At 46.0% G+C, this 16,866-nt stretch overlaps 6 protein-coding genes across 6 annotated transcripts; 3 read left to right on the top strand and 3 right to left on the bottom strand.

The window, feature by feature from the left end:
- Positions 1-1,186: 1,186 nt before the first annotated feature.
- Positions 1,187-1,970, bottom strand: H6S33_010900 (uncharacterized protein; the record flags this gene model as incomplete). Its single annotated transcript, XM_044842270.1, has 3 exons — positions 1,187-1,508; positions 1,581-1,773; positions 1,874-1,970. 3 exons carry the CDS (start codon positions 1,968-1,970, stop codon positions 1,187-1,189), a joined length of 612 nt encoding a protein of 203 aa, XP_044696830.1.
- Positions 1,971-3,128: 1,158 nt separating this feature from the next.
- On the top strand, positions 3,129-3,500 carry H6S33_010899 (uncharacterized protein; the record flags this gene model as incomplete). The annotated part of the gene is made up of 1 exon (XM_044842269.1): positions 3,129-3,500. One exon carries the CDS (start codon positions 3,129-3,131, stop codon positions 3,498-3,500), a length of 372 nt encoding a protein of 123 aa, XP_044696829.1.
- A 2,938-nt stretch (positions 3,501-6,438) lies between these two features.
- On the top strand, positions 6,439-6,927 carry H6S33_010898 (uncharacterized protein; the record flags this gene model as incomplete). The annotated part of the gene is made up of 1 exon (XM_044842268.1): positions 6,439-6,927. One exon carries the CDS (start codon positions 6,439-6,441, stop codon positions 6,925-6,927), a length of 489 nt encoding a protein of 162 aa, XP_044696828.1.
- Positions 6,928-10,642: 3,715 nt separating this feature from the next.
- On the bottom strand, positions 10,643-11,717 carry H6S33_010897 (uncharacterized protein; the record flags this gene model as incomplete). The annotated part of the gene is made up of 2 exons (XM_044842266.1): positions 10,643-10,700; positions 10,771-11,717. The coding sequence occupies 2 exons, from the start codon at positions 11,715-11,717 to the stop codon at positions 10,643-10,645; spliced, it is 1,005 nt and encodes a 334-aa protein (XP_044696827.1).
- Positions 11,718-15,140: 3,423 nt separating this feature from the next.
- On the top strand, positions 15,141-15,827 carry H6S33_010896 (uncharacterized protein; the record flags this gene model as incomplete). Its single annotated transcript, XM_044842265.1, has 2 exons — positions 15,141-15,218; positions 15,282-15,827. 2 exons carry the CDS (start codon positions 15,141-15,143, stop codon positions 15,825-15,827), a joined length of 624 nt encoding a protein of 207 aa, XP_044696826.1.
- A 264-nt stretch (positions 15,828-16,091) lies between these two features.
- Positions 16,092-16,825, bottom strand: H6S33_010895 (uncharacterized protein; the record flags this gene model as incomplete). Its single annotated transcript, XM_044842264.1, has 2 exons — positions 16,092-16,365; positions 16,431-16,825. 2 exons carry the CDS (start codon positions 16,823-16,825, stop codon positions 16,092-16,094), a joined length of 669 nt encoding a protein of 222 aa, XP_044696825.1.
- Between the last annotated feature and the right edge of the window lie 41 nt (positions 16,826-16,866).

The following is a 16,866-nucleotide window of genomic DNA, read 5'->3' as shown; positions in this document are numbered from 1 at the left end:
TCATTCAAATGTACGAGAAGTGGTTCTGGATTCATGAGCTGCAGAGATTAATCTTTTGGTGAACTATTCATGCGGGCTGTGTCTGAAGCTGGTACTTCGAGCCTGAGATGCGAGTCATTATTTGGAGTCTTAAATTCATGTGCTCAAGGACGATGTTTCCACATGCTGCGACATTGAGCTGTAGACTTGAAGTCGGGTTGAAGGCTGGGTTGGCCAATTGAGGCTGAGGATAGTTATTGGGGTCGTGGTAGATTTCTGAACTGGGTATCCAATATCTGACCGAAGATCCACGGGTTGAAGATAGATACATCTAGTGATGGTACTGGCTCTGGGGTCAAGAGGCGGGTGGTAGTTGAGTGAGAGAGGGCGAATGGCCCGCAACACTGTATTGTGGGGCCGGGGCACTATTGACGACGCTAGTCTGTCTGTGCACTGGGTCTACGATTTCCAACTATAAAGTAAAAAGGTGCACGCAAAAGAAAATAATACCCGACATAAAATTCTTATATGTAATCGAATATCATAACTTTCGATTGTGGGTCGAAGGACACGTACATTTCAAGGATATCTTATCTGTGGTGTAGTATTATCAAACAACCATTCGTTCCGGTGGCCAACCGATTTGAAGGATCATGATTATGGACTCTTGGAAAGATATGATTCTACTTATTTCCCCTGAAATGACTTTTTATTTTTAATTGCTAAATCGTCAGGGTTAGGGTTAGGTTGGATTCTGATCATTGACCCTTGTACATTGGGATAGACGTTGCAAATGTGCATACATGGCGAAATACCGCCCGACCTAAAGCTACACAGTGCCAATAGTGCGGCTAACTGATCACTTATCTTCTTTATCAATTACTTGATCTCTCACTAAAATTCCGACCTTTTATTATCTTGTAATTGTATCTATCACTTTGAACACTTTTATTCTTTCGAGTGGGAAAAATCGATATGAGCAATATAGGTACATGTAGTTTTACTTCCAGTACTAGTATTACTCTAATGTCAAAATGCGTATTAGTTACACTAAAATGAGGAAAGGGAAAGGAAAAATAGAGAGGTTAAGAGGGAGACAGACGAGAAGGACCAGCAATATAATTACATGTAACTCTAACCCAGAAGCACGGAACGCCTTCTTTGTACACCGACAAACCCCACCTTCGTAGACTCGTTGCAGGAATCCTCAGGCTCCTATCTGCGGGGGTTGTGTGCTGCGGGCGGGGAAACCAGCAAGCTGTTCCCTTTTCATAGCATACCACGCATCCTTCTTACTTGTACACGCAGCAATGTACTTCTTGCCATTGTCCTTCCCCACAACTCCTCCACCCTCCACCCTCAAATTCTCGAACCAATCTCTCGGCAACCAAACCGAACGGTTAATCTCCACCCAGATGATGAGCCTGTTTAGCCCGCCTCTCGCAACATTGGTGACGCGTGATTTCTCGTTCCAGCAGAGATCCCTGACCGCCGGCTGCATGTGGAGGATTGACGGAACTTGACAAAGGCTGGGGAGATAATCCGAGTCAATATCGGCAGCGGTGATGACTTCGTAGAGAGGGTTGTCAAGATAACCATACTTAAGGAATACGCGCTTGTGCATGTTCCAAAAGTCGTACCATCCCACAAAGCGCTCGTAGAGAGGGATATCAGAGGCGTGCGCTTTGCCTAACCGTGGAAGGTAGAAAGGGTCGGTCGCCGGGGGAGGAGTTGCGGGTTCATCTCGCTGCGGTGATGTCGATGGTGGTGGGGTCCGCCTCAAGGCCTCAGGTGCTTTTATTTTTCATCAGTCAGAGGATGTCTTTCAAGTAGTTTTATGCTGTAAAGCCAGATTTCCCCCAACCCCGGGATATATAGAGGCGATAAAACTCACCGATCGAGGGAAGAGGGTTTCTATCACGAGAGTTGACAGCGTGCATAGTCTGTGTAGGTGTGTAATGCGGGAAGTCACGGTTCCAGGAATTGGTCATGATGTGAGTTTCGGTGGAGTTGGCACGTAGGGTTTCCAAAGTTGGTATTTGATGTAGTTCTGGAGAGAAGAACACTTTGTATGGCCAGCTCGAGTCCTAGCATTTCGTGGTCTTTCCGTAGCCTTAAATTTTCCGTAAATGTATCAACTACACTGCCCATCTGGAATCTGGTCACAGCGAGATATTTCCACTCGAGAAACAAATTCCTATTGTTTTCCATATACATTTCGGTCATTTTTGTGGGGGTATTACATGCATCTTTAGAGGCCGGAGAAACGTTGATCCGGAGCCAAGATGGGAGAAGTGGGAGCATTTTTCAGACCAGCCAGTGATCACAAAATTAGGCCCTTTTCCAATAAGTATAATTTTCGTATACGTAAGGAATGTATAAGATAGAGAGAGAAACTGTCATAATAACAATTAGGATTTTTATCATTAGTGAAAGGTTATGGAGTGAAGAAGTAAGGGTGGAATCATTGGAGTGCTACGGCTTATCATCATCTCCTCACCCACGATACACGCACACAGCAATGTATTATTTCGTGCATTGCAATTGATCGAGGGGAAACATATTTGAAAACAAGAAAAGAATATACTCGGAGATGGATTTGGTTGTGCTAGAGCTATGGCTGTTTGCCAATTTCCTGGCCGTCTATAAGCCCCCTCTAATATTTAGAATAGGCTAGCCGTCAAGTTATATTAGCAAAGATGGTAGTAGTACATGTAGTATAGCTGTAATATATTACCACCAATAGTATGAATGAATGATAGAGTACTCTTCAAGCTGCTTAGGACCTTCGATGTCTTATGAGGATATGGTAAACTCTTAAGATTATCAGTAAGTGAATGAATCCAATAACCCGCAAAACCCCAATCGGGAATGTCAAAGCGGGTGAACTTCAACTAGAGAACAAGCAGAACTGACATTTTGATATAGAAAGATCGATTCTCGAAGGGCCAGGATATACCCATGTAGATCCAGGTAGTTCTGACTAAATCTACTACTGGCCAGGATCACGTCCCCCCATTGACAGCCCTTCTCACTTTCAACTAGTTCCTGAGCAAAGTATTTCAACCCATTCAAGTTCACACCAACCATAACCATCAAGTTCCATCTCCACGCAACTTGCAATCGCACGTACCATATAAGCAGCCAGCATGTCTCTCTCACCAGCAGTTCAATCAGTATCCGCATCTACATCTTCCTCCAAGCAATCTATGTCCATCGATCTAATTACCCTGGACACTAGTTCTCTCCACGACGTCTCACCGACCACGCTCCTCAACATGCGATTCCTCCAAACCCGAATCGACCATCTCCGCATCAAGCTCGAGCACCATCAAGAACGCTACAACGCCCTCGAGCAGAAGGAAGCGGAATTGACACTGAAAATGCTGAAGCACGATGAGACGGGACTGTATCATTTCTACCTGGCCGCGGAGCGCGTGAAGACAAGAGAGGCACTGGAGAAGACTAGAGCTAAGTTGAAGGACCTGAAGAAGAACCTGGACGAGCTGTTGAAGAATTAAACGATGCAGGTGAGGCGAAGGCGAGAATTGACGGGATGCGTGAGATCGCGGACTAATGGGAGTTTGGAATGCCTGAAGAGGTGCTCTATTTCAAGGATATTTTTGTGGCTACGTATTATTATCTAACAAAGCTTTGCGTTCAGATCTTGGGAAGAAGTGATATGTGTTGGAGCTCGTTGGCAATTGCAATACTGTTTTCAGCTGAAGAAGGTCGGGCATGTACCGCGTCACGAGCTCGGGGGGTTTTCAAGTGATTTCGCAGAGAACGGCAATTAAGGACTTATATGGGGGATACAAATTCGACAAGTGGCATTCTTGAAGGGCATGTAGTAAACAAAAACTCATGTTCTGGCATTCAAAGTTTTAAAATCATATAGAAAGAGAAGCAACGATATCAAGTTACCAAGGCTGCGTTGATAAAGTTACTTCTAAACCTGCCATCCTCTACGTACTTGAATCGAGCTGGTATATGGGTACTTGAAACCACAAAAAGTGACATACCCATACCAAAAACCAGAATGTCGATGAAAGTATTCGTAAATGATGTTCGATTTAGACCTTGGCAGATAAACCTGGTTGCGGGGCAATCCAAGCACATTCTTGGTAGACGGTGTGAGATTCCAGCAACAAGCATAAAATAAGCTTACTGTGATGCACCGCGCAATTAGCCACTACCCGCGACCACAACCATGCTTGACTGCAGCCATTAACACTACCAACCACAACCATGCTTGTCCACAACCCTTAACTGCTTTCGAGGTCACAATTCGCCATCCGGCAACGTCATATCATCTCTACCGGCACACTAGGAGTACTCAGTCGGGCTCGCTATCTTCAGCGGCGTGTCAATTTCTCGGTGATGGAAGTACGCTTGCGGGGTGAGATGTTACTGGGCTCGGAGTATAGTACCGGTAAGCTCGCACTCTATAGCCTGTTTCTTAGAACGCTTCTCTACGAGATTCGGGTGAAGCGCTGAAAGCAATTGAGCTAACTAGATTATCGTGCGAACGTAGATTCGAGCGCCGGGACACTAGTATTGAGCGCGAGATGAGCTTAGTTAGAAGGAACTCAAGGATCTTCATTCGGGATGAAGCTCAATGCCGTATCAACTATCGCCTATCATGGCGCTCTATCACCCAACCTCTACCTCTAAATCACGGAAAGGCGAAGGGCCTTACTCGCAGCCGAAGCATGCACCCTCATTTCTTGCGTTTTCGGCAACTACATATCACAAGCCGCCAGAGAGGAGCTCAAGGCGCAATACTAAAAAAAAAAAGAAAAGTAAGAATTCTAAGCTATGAATTGATACGGATAATATTCTAACAACCACAGTGAACCCATCTCTAGATCCCACCTCCGGCGACCTTACAACCTCAACCTCAACGGCGGAGAGCTATAACATGCAATCCCTCACCACCAGCATCGAGTCTCAATCGTTACCAGTTTTCAAAAGACAAAACTCATTCTTGCACCTCGGGATATGGAAAAGAAAGATGCGCTAGTCACTTGAGCGATTGCGTGTATATCGTTCGGAACCGGACGGAGGTACTTGTTCCGAAAACGCGGAGGATGGCTAAACCGAATACCGTCTGCAAGATACGTAGCATCATATGAATAGGCAGGCATAGGCGCAAATCGACTGTCGTTGGATCCCGAGGCAGATAGTCCTGCAAAGGAAAGAGCAGGTACCCCGAGCAGTGACAAAGAAGCCAAGCCTAAGCTCAACCCCACGAAGTCCCAACAACCAAATACCGACAAACAAAAAGAAAGACTATCAACCCTCACAATGTCAATGATGGGCAAAAAGAATGACTGTGAGTGTCGGTGCCATGAATCGAACATGGGTCCTCTCGGAGCCGAAGTGACAAGGGAGAAACCCTGTGAAACCACAACGAGAAGTACTAACCACTATACTACACCGACCGCTTAGTTATCATTGGCGCGGGAATGCGGTCTATGAAGCTGCTGCTGACACAGCACACCACGACAAACACAAAAGACGTCGCATCCACCAATCAAGAGCGCTCCTATCAATTCGCTGAGGTGGTCGCGACAACCGGCTTTGAAAACTTCGTTTATCGCTGGTGGTTGGGACGAGGAGGAACCCCTTGGTGGCATGCATATAGGCTAGAGGTAATGATTTCGCAGCGCAAGGGACCCGAGACTTCCGCGGGGCCAATTTGGCGAGGGTATGAAACTGATGCTAAGTGTACTAAGTGAGATGGATATGAGTGATGGCATGCCGACAGCTGTAGCGCGCGTCGAATCAAATTTAGGAGTGCAGACTTCACAGTACTGGCGCATGGTCATGCGGGCCTTTTGAAGCGGCCGCGGGGGGGTTGTATGTAGTACAAGAGCATTTGTGAGAGAAACAATCAATCAACCAAAGTGCAAATCAGTGATGATAGCCAGGGCGAATCGAAGAGCGAATCGAAGGGGGTATTTGTAGTCTCCTGTCAAGCATTGTGATGGATCCGGGCACCAGTCAAACGGCTTGTTTACACCACAGAGCGAGTGACATCATGCAAGGTTGCAACGGGCTTCTCCACAAAGTCTCAGGCAGGGCCAGGGACCCCAGGGAAGGGCAGGGTCCACAAACAGCCAGGCGTTCGATTAGCGTTGCTATCGGAACATTCCAGATCCGGCCCGATAGCGTGCGTGTCCGGGCAGAAGCCAGCCAGCCAGCCAGCCAGGCGCCCCAACGATTCTTTCCTTTAAAACGAAGCCTGCCTGTCGCGACTCGCAAGAGAGAAAAAGGTTGTTTCCTAGCTTCATCAGGCGTCACTCGCACAGATGCAACCATGCGACGTTAGTATCCGTCTGCACACCACCACCACCACCACCACCACACAATAGCCTCCCTCCTTCGATCATATCACCCGACACACCCACCACCCACCCAGCTACTACACCCATCACCAGAAAGAACACCGTCGCCATGAACTTTCTCTTCCTGCTCCTCCTCCTCACCTCTCTCACCGCCGCTGCGGCCGTGATGCGCCAAAACTCAACCGACCTCACGCCCTTCACCTTCCTCGGGCGGTGCTCCGTCCCCGCGGGCTACCGGCACCCCAGTCTCGAAGAACTCGGCGGCCTCTCGCCGCACAGCGTCAAGAAGTGCCAGTCCTTCAGCGGCAGCCCGGGCGCGGCCGACGTGGCGGCGCTGAGTAAGTCAATCGTGAAGCGGCGGGCGTGCTGCGTCAAGAAGCACGGCGCGGGCAAGTGTAACACGCTGCGCAGGGTGGGCAATGCGGAGGCTGTGATCTGTGGCGAGGCCGGGTGGTGCCATCCGTGTGGCATGGTGGCGGTGCTGGTCGCGGATATTGCGAGGAGCTGTAAGTGGGGGGAGGGTGGGGAGGTGTTTGCGGCGGGGACGTGGAATGTGAAGGTGGGTGGGAGGGGGAGTGTTACGGTGTTGGGAATGTAGGGAGGGGGGATGGGGTTTGTGCTTTCTTTCTTTTTTGTGTAGGGCAGGTGGTGCGGGAATGCTAATGGGGAGAGGTTTCGTCTGCGTTTCATTTAGAGTTTCGAACACGACAGGTTTCGTACATGGCCATGAGACAAGGTATATGCTTCTCTGCTATTCGTTTGGGATTGGTGTCAGGACAGTGGGCGTTTGGTGGGGGGTTCTATCTTGAATGGAAATAATAATACATCGTTAAGCTTTCCTTCAAAAACATTGGCGCTTTGGTGTGTTTTCGGTGTAAATGCTCAAAGGGATAGTGGAGAAATTCAGCTCCAGTGCTCGGGCTTTTCTGCAGCAAACATATCAAATTGGAGGGATTTTTGATCAAGGATTTGAGAGTGGGAGTATTGGGGAATTTGGTTCCCTCTACTGTGAGATTTGTATTGGATTGTACCGGTTGAGATCTCGCAGAAGCTCATTTTAACGGAGGTGCTAAACAGTGGTGCAGGTAGGACGAGAATCTCGAGGAACGAGGTACCAGGTCGTGTATGCAGAAGGAGAGGGGAACACATAATGCGCTTTAATAGATGCTGAGCCTCGTAACATACTGCGGTCTTAAGTTAAGCCAGATTTTAGATGAAATGTTTTTCTCTAATATTCTCAGATATCCCAAAGTTAACATCTAATGACAATGAGCTCAAGTAGTGTCCAAAGGATTGAGGCGTTGAGAATCAAGCGCACAGAATATGTAAATATATCGAAGAAAGAAGAAATTAAAGATGCTTTGGGGCATATGGGAACACCTTGATATCAACCATCAATGCCGGGGGTTGAGTTTTGGTCGAGCTCGATAATAGATGAAGGAAAAATAGGAAGACAAGCCCTCCGTTATACAAGGATCTTTCAAGTACACCCGGCCTCTTCAATTTCTATCCCCCCCTCTCCATGCCTGCTTCGAAGTATACCCCTCACCCCCAAGGCGCCGTTGTCTGCCTTTGAGCCCAAATGAGACTTATCTCTACATAAACTCAAGGTAGAACATGATAGCCCTGGTGTGTGGAGCTTCTGCTTTATTTCTGGGAAATATTTCCCTCGTCGACCTGTGTAAGGTTGAAGATATTAGTGTTTGCGTATAATCGACCACGTATAATTATCAGACTACGGGGAGGGGAGTATTACTTCGATTTCTTCCTACTGGTTCTGAGGGCTCCCGGTTCCATCGTTGAATGTAATGAGCTGGGGTCGCTTCTTCAGGTGAAGGCGCTGAGAGGTGTGTAGTTGCCATGAGTTTGGATTAAAAGAATTTTTTTTGGTTGGAGTAGTAGTGGTGGTGGTGGTGCTGAATGGGCCGGTATGGAGTGAAGTTTAGGTGGGTTGGATGAGTGGTAGTTTGTTACTATGTGCTAGTAGGCAACCGAAGTGACCCCACTACCCCACTACACCCACTTCCACTACCCCACTACACCCACTTCCACTACCCCACTACACCCACCTCCACGTATACTCACAACCAAATCTAAAATCTTTCATCACCTTCCTTTGACGCCACAACCGTGATTGCTGAGCTTCCACTGCATGGAAATTTCGTTCTTCCTGGTCTTTATCTGAAGGTCCATTCCCCCGTCACGGCATTTCCTCTTTTTTCAATATTCACCTACTGCATACCCTCCTGCTTATGATAGATATTCAGTAGTAGCTCTTTTTTCTTCTCCCTCCTCGCTACCTCTATAGCTAGCCCCTATCCGAGGTTTCTCTTCCACGGCCTCCGCTTCACTACTATCTAGCCTCCCTCAGTCGCTCGGTATTGGCCCGCCACCGCGTATTAAAGAAATATAACCACAAAACCTGTTGATTTGTTCTTTCTAGGAGGGGGTGATCATTACCGAGTATGCTGGACAATAGAATCGACACATTGGCAACTCCAATCTGCACCCAATAGACCTTTTTGGAATTGCGTAATTATGCTGCCCCGATCCAGGACCTGGGAGGGGGCGTCTCACGCCTGTCAAAGCTTTTGTCTTAATTTCTGCCAACGATAGCAGACCACCTACTGCTACAGGATAAAGGCAGTAGTGCTGACCATGTATGTTCCCCGATTCTCGGAGAATCGGCGCATAAAAGTAGGGAAAGGGACAGTCCTCTTTTTGAGGCCCCATTAGAACATCTCAAACTGACTGAGGATAGAAAGTATTGAAGAAGCGAGTTCGGCCTTAGTCTCACGAGAAGAGGAGCGTATGCCGGTAAAGGAGCACCGACATCACAGGCGGGATTTGTGTCGTGATTCGTAAGAACAGTCTGGTGCAAGGAGATATACAGCTTCTTTTTATAAGTGCAGGTCTCGACATGTGGGCCACTCGTGTTGGAGGAAGTAGCCTTGTTTCTGCTCACTTAGCAGACATCGCGGAGAGCGTTGATTCAAGATATATCCTGGGGGCTGAAAGCTTCGGAGGAGTCGAGGTACAGTTTCGTAGGGCTTGGGATGGGAGGGCAGTAGAGATGAGGAGGTGAAAAGAAAAGTGAGAAAAAGTAGAGTCGGACCTCCCCCCCCCACACACACACTATGAATCTTCCACTAATTTATTCTGGGTGTGATATAGGGCAAGTCCTACTTTAATCGCATATCTTTGTCCGCCCTCACCTCATTTTTATCAGCTCATAAAAATTGACAGAAGACAGGCTGGTATTCTACAACCCTATTTTTATAATACATCTCCTCAGTACAACTACGGTAGATAGTTAAATATCAACTCCAGTTGGCTTACGACGTTTTCTATCTTAAGGAATCATTGAAAGCTGAATAGGAGGGAGGGTTGATTATTATGTCGTGTAGCGAGGTTTATGAAGTACTTACCAAGGGCAGCGAGGTCGAAAATCTCTACTGGCTTCAATCCCTCCGGAGGTACTCTCGGTTGACAGGCTATCTGACGCTATCATTGGCCATGGAATAAGGATTATTATATGAACGGGGCCGAGGAGAAAAGACATCAATGTCAGTACGCGATCGGGTAGAGATTACAATAGGAGAGACGACAAATGAAGCTAGAATGTTAGTTCGATTTTCTTTTACGCTAGGTTGTTAGTTTTTGGGTTATACGTAAGAGACCAATTGGAAGAAGAGAAGGAAGAGCGTTACTCTGAAATTGAAGTTTTATTGGTTTTTCCCAACACACACATACCTAAAATAGGGTTAGAAAAAGACATAAACAGCCTTTCTCTCATCCTCACTTCTACGTGTGACTCGAACGATCACTAATGTCTTTTTTAAAATCTGGAAGTGCCCCATGTTCCTGTAATGCCGGATTAATAGAATTTGGTGAGCTGAGCTTTTCTTTGACGATGGTGGAGATGCCACTAGGTTCAGACGCCTGACCACGAGAGACACCTTTGTAGAATGAGTTTAATTAAAGCCAGAAAGTTTATTATATCACCCCGCACGAGGTAATAGCAAGCGTACATGTAATTAGGTTGTAGAAGCTACAAGATATATGAAAACAGACAAAGGACAATCGCAATTAAAGCTCCAACTAGTAACAATCGGAGACAAATTTGAAAATATAGGAAAATAAAATCCTCCTAGGCATGCACATTAAAGTAAAGTAAGTGAAGAAGACGATCAAATATAAGCAAAAAAAAGTGAGGAAAAAGAAAGAAAAAGGAAGAAAGAAAGAAAGAAAGAAAGAAAGAAAACTTTTATCCCCGAGATACACACGCCACGCCGCTCTCCTCCAGCAGCATCCTAGTCCAGTTTCCTCTGCGTTTTCCAGGAGGCGCTCGCAGCTTTGATTTCAACGATTCTTTGAGGTCAAATGGGCATATTCCTTATTAGAAAGCGTATCAACGCTGGAAAAACACACTTTACCGTACCTCTCGATAGTAGCACGTTTCGCGGTTTTACAGCTTTCGTTCCACAAAGCGGTTCTGGCCTCATCCTTAGCAGCCTCGGCTTGCTCTTCAAGAGAAAGGGGTCTCCTATTCCGGATCTTCCGGATACGCCTCTTTTTACCAGTGTTTGCCTGCACAGGGACGATAGCGCTATTGTTTTGCTGCTGCTGCTGCTGCTGCTGGGGCTGTTGCTGGGGCTGCTGTTGCGGGACAGTAACAGCGGTAGCGCTATTATTTTGCTGTGGTTGTTGTCGAATAGTAACAGTCACCATTCTTGGTGCTTTGAGTCTGCTCTTAATAGCAAACCTAGGTAGCCACCAAGGAAGCCAGTCGAAGTTGGGAATCCGTCTCTCTTGAATTGTAACCGGAGCCGGAGCCGGAGCCGGGGCGGAGGTTGTACTTGTGTTATTGACAACGAGTGAGCCTCCAGATTCATCAGTGCTGGTGGATTTAGTCACGCTTTCAGTAGGCTTGTCTTGAGAATTGCCGGCAGACTTGGAGGCGTTTGGCTCTTGGTCCTTGGGGGATTTTGGCTTAGCGGTGCGAGTGCGAGTGCGAGTGCGTTTCTTGCCGGTATTGACCCTCTTTTTGCACAACGAATTCTCTCCATCCCTGGAGAGATTCAGAATGTGACTGGCAGTCACTTTTGCAGGAGACGGGGCAGTGCGGGATTCGCAGATGTCCTCGTCGATGGGTAACATAGATGGCGGTAATAGCAACTCAGGAAGAGAATACTGCACAACAGGTTTTGGAGGAGCTGGAGCAGGGGGAGCCGGAGGAGGGGGAGCAGGAGGATAAGGAGCTAGGGGATGGGAATCTTTGTTCTCGGTCATGTAACGTGTCTGACGCCTGCGTGTCCTCTGCTTCCTCGTGAGAGTCGGAGCGGCGGAGGGAGCTTGATGCCCATTATCAGTCTTGAATGGCGGCATTGTTTGTTATTACTAACAGCCATAGAAATAATTGTCAGCGAGATATAATAGAAAGTAAGGGTATAGAATGGCTATTCGGAGTATGAACATACAAAACTTGATGCTTGAAATACAAGGATCAATTCAAAGTTGTCACTGGATAACGTCTGTATCTCCGGATACTGAGAGGTAGCCTGGAAATTGTTAGAAAAATATGATTATGAGGGGAAGAAAAAAGAGATTCTAAAATCAACATACTTTAAAGCTCTACACTCTAAGATGTATGTGAGTAGACTGCCGCGATCTTTATTTTCGCTGATTTCTTTCTTAGCGGGGTGGAGCGGTTTTACTTGCTATGAACGTACGTTAGCAAGTTACCTTATAAAAGATGAAATAGCGGAATCTCATGGATAAACATACAAACCGTTCCACTTTGCCAAGAAAAATTCACAACTTGGCCCTTTGCTGCTGATTCTTTTCTTGATGCTTGACAGCGGCTTAGGTGAATAATTAGCCAGGTGGAAGAAAAAGAAATTATCGAAATGAACAACATACAAGGTAGCCCGGGTGATGAATTCACTAGTTTTTTGGTTTAATGCTTAACAGTAGTTCTGGTAACCTGATCGTTAGCAAAATCTGTAGACCAATAAAAAAAGCCAAGACTATATATCGGAATAAACATACAAAAAGCAGTATGTTAAGTAGATGTATTAAATCCACGACGTTTTTTATTGATGTCTCTTGCAGCTGTGGACTACTATAGTAGCAGTTCTAACTGTTATTAACTCCGCTAGCAAGATATGACAACAAACTACGTATACATGTAAAGATACAAGACATTTGGACTTGACATACAAAGAGTGTTTAGATTGTTTGCTGCTGATGATTTCTTGTGGTTCCCAAATGTAGTTCTGGTAATACCCTGGTTAGCAAGATACGAAGATGTACGATAGGGAGAATGATTTGGAATCATCATACAAGATGCTCTTTGTGTAAACGTGGAGGAACGTTTCTTTGACGAATGATGAGGGACACGATCTTGCTGAAGGAACACTGACGTGTGAAGGAAAGATGATTAGAGTGAGTGGAAGGAGTGTAGAGCGAGGAAGGAAGGAAGATGGTTTGAGGGAAAGGAAGGGATGAAAGAGGGGTGAGGTATATGCGAGCGGTAAAAGTGAGAACTTGGCAGTTCTGCTGTCTACTTGCGCTCTTCCAAGGGGACGGAAAGCTTAACCGGTTTCGAACAGATGTTATTCAAGCTACTGGAAGGGGTTTCGACAACATCAGCAGTAAACCACTAGTATCGTTCCTAACATAACTTAAAGACGAAAGCTCGACATGTCTATGTATTTAGAGTTTAGAGCGCAATAGAAGCTTAATTCCCTCTTCGTTAACCTGTCCCCCTCCTATATCCGGGCAAAATTTCTTTGTTAGAGAACGCACTTTCGTCTGGATCTGTCGGAGTAGCACGCCCTGACATATTGCCGATATATGGGCAGTAGGCCCCGCTTGCTATCTCAGAGGGTACATGTATTCATGTACCGATGAGCTTACTTCCCGAGAGAAACTCACAACGTCTGCGCTACATGGAGCGCGGTGAGTTTCGTCTATATGTCTTACATTCTAAAACTAATAACTGTGCCTCCCTTAACTTATTCTCTGTAAGCGTTGAGCATAATTTTATTGAATAGGCCGCCCGATGTCTATCTGTATGGTCTCCTTATCCGAAGGGTTTACATCTTGGACTCGACTTTTATTCAGGCCAGCAAGAAGCTTATACATAGGGCGGAAAAGAAGAATTCGAGTCTAGTAGAAAGGAGCCAGAGCTTCTTTATACTTTTTTGAGGCCTAAAGGTAATCTATCGAATCTAATAAGGATTGGGTTTTCCGACCGTCTTGGGGTTAAATAGGTTTAAGTAATGACTTAAATCTCTTTATCTATTCGGTACATTTCTCAATACAACATGATGGCGCTTAGCTCTGCTCTAAATACATAGAAACCTGCCGGTAAATAAATTCTTGACCCTATGAAGTCGAATGTCGTTGTGAAGGAGAGCACGTGCTCTGCAAATAATTGCGCACGGATGTCTTGGAAAATCGGCTAACCATTATTGGTGAACTAACGACCGGCAAGGGGTTTTACGGTACCGCTTTCAGCGAAACTACTATTAGCTAATCTTTGTAACAATTAGTAGATTCTATTGAACTTGAACTACATTCAAGGTAATGCATATGCCGCACCACTGAATGAACATTCTCTCGGTAATTAAACTGACTCTTCAGGGACAGGAACACCAAAGCTCTCAAAATCAATAATAATTTCAATAAATTAAGCGAAAAATAACACCAGATATTCATTCACAATGTTTTGACGGAATATCTAATACACCATCAACAAGGTACAGTCAAGTCCTCATATATATGTGCACCTGTGGAGTCTGTTTTGTTTGGCTAACTTAGCTGAGTATTATTCTCCCCTTATTATAATTATAATTACCAACCCCACTGTCACCGGTCCCCGTAGGATTATACGCAATTCGGTGACGACAGAAGTCGGCTATATAGTACTTTTTATCGAGTCTCTAGCTATAGACGAACCCCTGGGTGTCGAGAAGAAAGTTTGAGAGGCGTGTTTTGGGGGCGCTCTGTGGAGCATATGCGTATGCCGAGAGTGTCATTCACTGGAGTGCGTTCTATGTTCAAGAAGGTGGCGTGGTAGAAAACTCTAAACTTATTTTTTCAACACAATTTGGGGGGGGAGGGGAATCAGGTTAGAGGCGGGGGAGGGGGTCGGGAAGAAGTGATACATCCTTTTGGATCATATATGATGAGTAGCCGGCTAGCCGCTGATTCCAAATGAGCTCATCTCGGAAATCTTTGTGCCTGGAGATAGGATATATAGATCTCATCTGCCACGAAATGAGTTAATATCAAGAATAACAATATCTGATCGATTTGCGGGAGGGCGGAACGAGTGATAGCCTGTGACGAAGTCATCATATCTAACATCATACACCGGCCTGATAGTATCTTGAAATACACCGAGGACAGGATTTATATGTCTCTTTTCTTTCGTGTTCGAATAGGTTTTAGCTGTGGGGCCATGTATTAGTTATCCTCACATCCACGTGGAGGTACTGGTTGGGTTAATTCATGATCAAGGGGCATTACTCGGGCCCTGAAAGACAAGCTGGCTTCCGGGCGTACAGATTACAATTATGATAGCTGGCCTTAAACATCTGTGACAGATTTCTTTTTTCGGTATAAATGGGTCTTGTCTCATGATCTCTCTACTTCATTGCCAAATCTTTCCTCCGACCTCCAGAATCAGTCCTTCAACTCACCGATATCTGTTATAATAACAACAAGGACAACATCACATACCGGCAAATTAATTCCATTCAGTACCAACAACATACTTCAATTCAATCAACCGCCGTCATCATGAACAGAATTAGTAAAACTCGTGATTTAATGGCTCTTTGCCGTGGTTTAGCCACCGAAAGCGAGGAAAGACAAATGGTAACTCCTCTCACAGATCTTTCACTACTCCCGATCTTCTATTAACTGAACTTTATACAAAAGGACAATTTGATTGAGTCACTCGCTCGAATTACCTATGGCAGTGGACAGCGACTACCGGAAATTGATAAATATGAAACGGCTATTGTAACGATCGAAGATGGCTCGGCGTGGAAAGCGATCGGATACATCGACAGTATCAATAACGAGATGGAATCTCAATCAACTACATCGACAGAAGGAAGTCTAGTGAAGGTAGAAATGATGGAGTTGGATGCTGGCAAGACTGCGGCCTGTGAAATCCAGGAAGAATTGCTTGATTTTGATGGAACAGAGAAGATGCCGGTGATGATGGAACCAAGAGATAGGAATATACTGTCTGCTGGCCGGGGGATGCGCAAGGGAAATCGTGTTAGGGAGTGGTCATTTACAAAGAGTGACTTTCACGACGAGAACAGAAGGTCAAGAAAGTTAAGTACCAAGAGAAGACTGAGAGAAGAACCATCAATGCACTTCTTGAGAAGCTCCAAGAGTGTGTTTAATCAAAATCGCCCTGTTTATCAGAGATCATGGCGGGAGGAAACCCTGAGAAAGGTTAAGAGTGTGTAAATAGATGAACTGTCCCTCATATGGCAGCCACTATGGACTGTGATATTAGGGAGCGAGTTTGCATGAATAATGGTAGAAGAATAAACTTTTCTGGCTGGTTAAATTACCACACGTCACAGTAAACTGTCGAATAAACGATATTTAACCAGCAAAACACAAATCAAATTTAGTTGCTAAGAGTACAAATTGGAGAAACAGCTTTCGAGCGATACTCAAATCTTTTTTTTTTAGCTAGTCATGCGCGCATATACACCACATCACTGACTACCCTTGATTTTTACCCTTACGAAAGAGGGGTCCGAATTTGAACCCCTTAATCCTTTTGTAAACCCCCTTGAAAATGGAAAACCAACGTTGTATGGTACCATCATGATCGGACACAAGGACGGGACCGGAATTCCCAATACCAGTAGGTCTCTCGGTACCAGCTTGCACAGTACTATCTCCCGGAACGATGGGGAGATAATGGCGTAACCCCTGAGGGCTAGAAACTGCTCTAATAGAAGCAGCGTCGACAGCAAGGCCTTGCACATCTTCCCTAAAGTTTGGACATGCCTTGTTAGTGTTGCTTAATAAGGTGGGGGTGAGGGTTGGAAAACGAACAAATCAATCAATGGGGGCCCTTGGTAGCGGTTGTTGGCACCTGCACTCCGGATCTGAGAATGGGCTTTATGGTTAAGACTGTCGCCATAGCTAAGACGTGCAGCTCTAGAGCTCGGCATTTGTGTCAGCCTCCGTCCCTTGCGGCGTTTTGCGGCATTGGCAGACAGCTGCCGGTCGGTCCAGTAGCGCTTGTTTGAGTTCGACATTCGCCAGTCGGCGAATTTTGGTAGGCCATGAAGGGGGCGCCGGGAGGACAGCTCACCGGCGGGTGGGGCGATGCCCGCAATGCCGGGAACACCGGAGTTGGGGGCATATTCCCTGCCGGCGGGAGAGGGGACGAGCAATGGCCCGGTTTCAATACCTTCCCCGATAGGAGCGGTTGTGAATTGAGACATGTGTTTAGGTGCTTAATTCAAGACACTAAATATGACAATGT

This window comes from Morchella sextelata (genome assembly GCF_020137385.1).
Source record: "Morchella sextelata strain SCLS chromosome Unknown scls_5, whole genome shotgun sequence".
In the NCBI taxonomy this organism is placed as follows: domain Eukaryota; kingdom Fungi; phylum Ascomycota; class Pezizomycetes; order Pezizales; family Morchellaceae; genus Morchella; species Morchella sextelata.
This window is presented reverse-complemented; position numbering and strand designations above follow the sequence as displayed.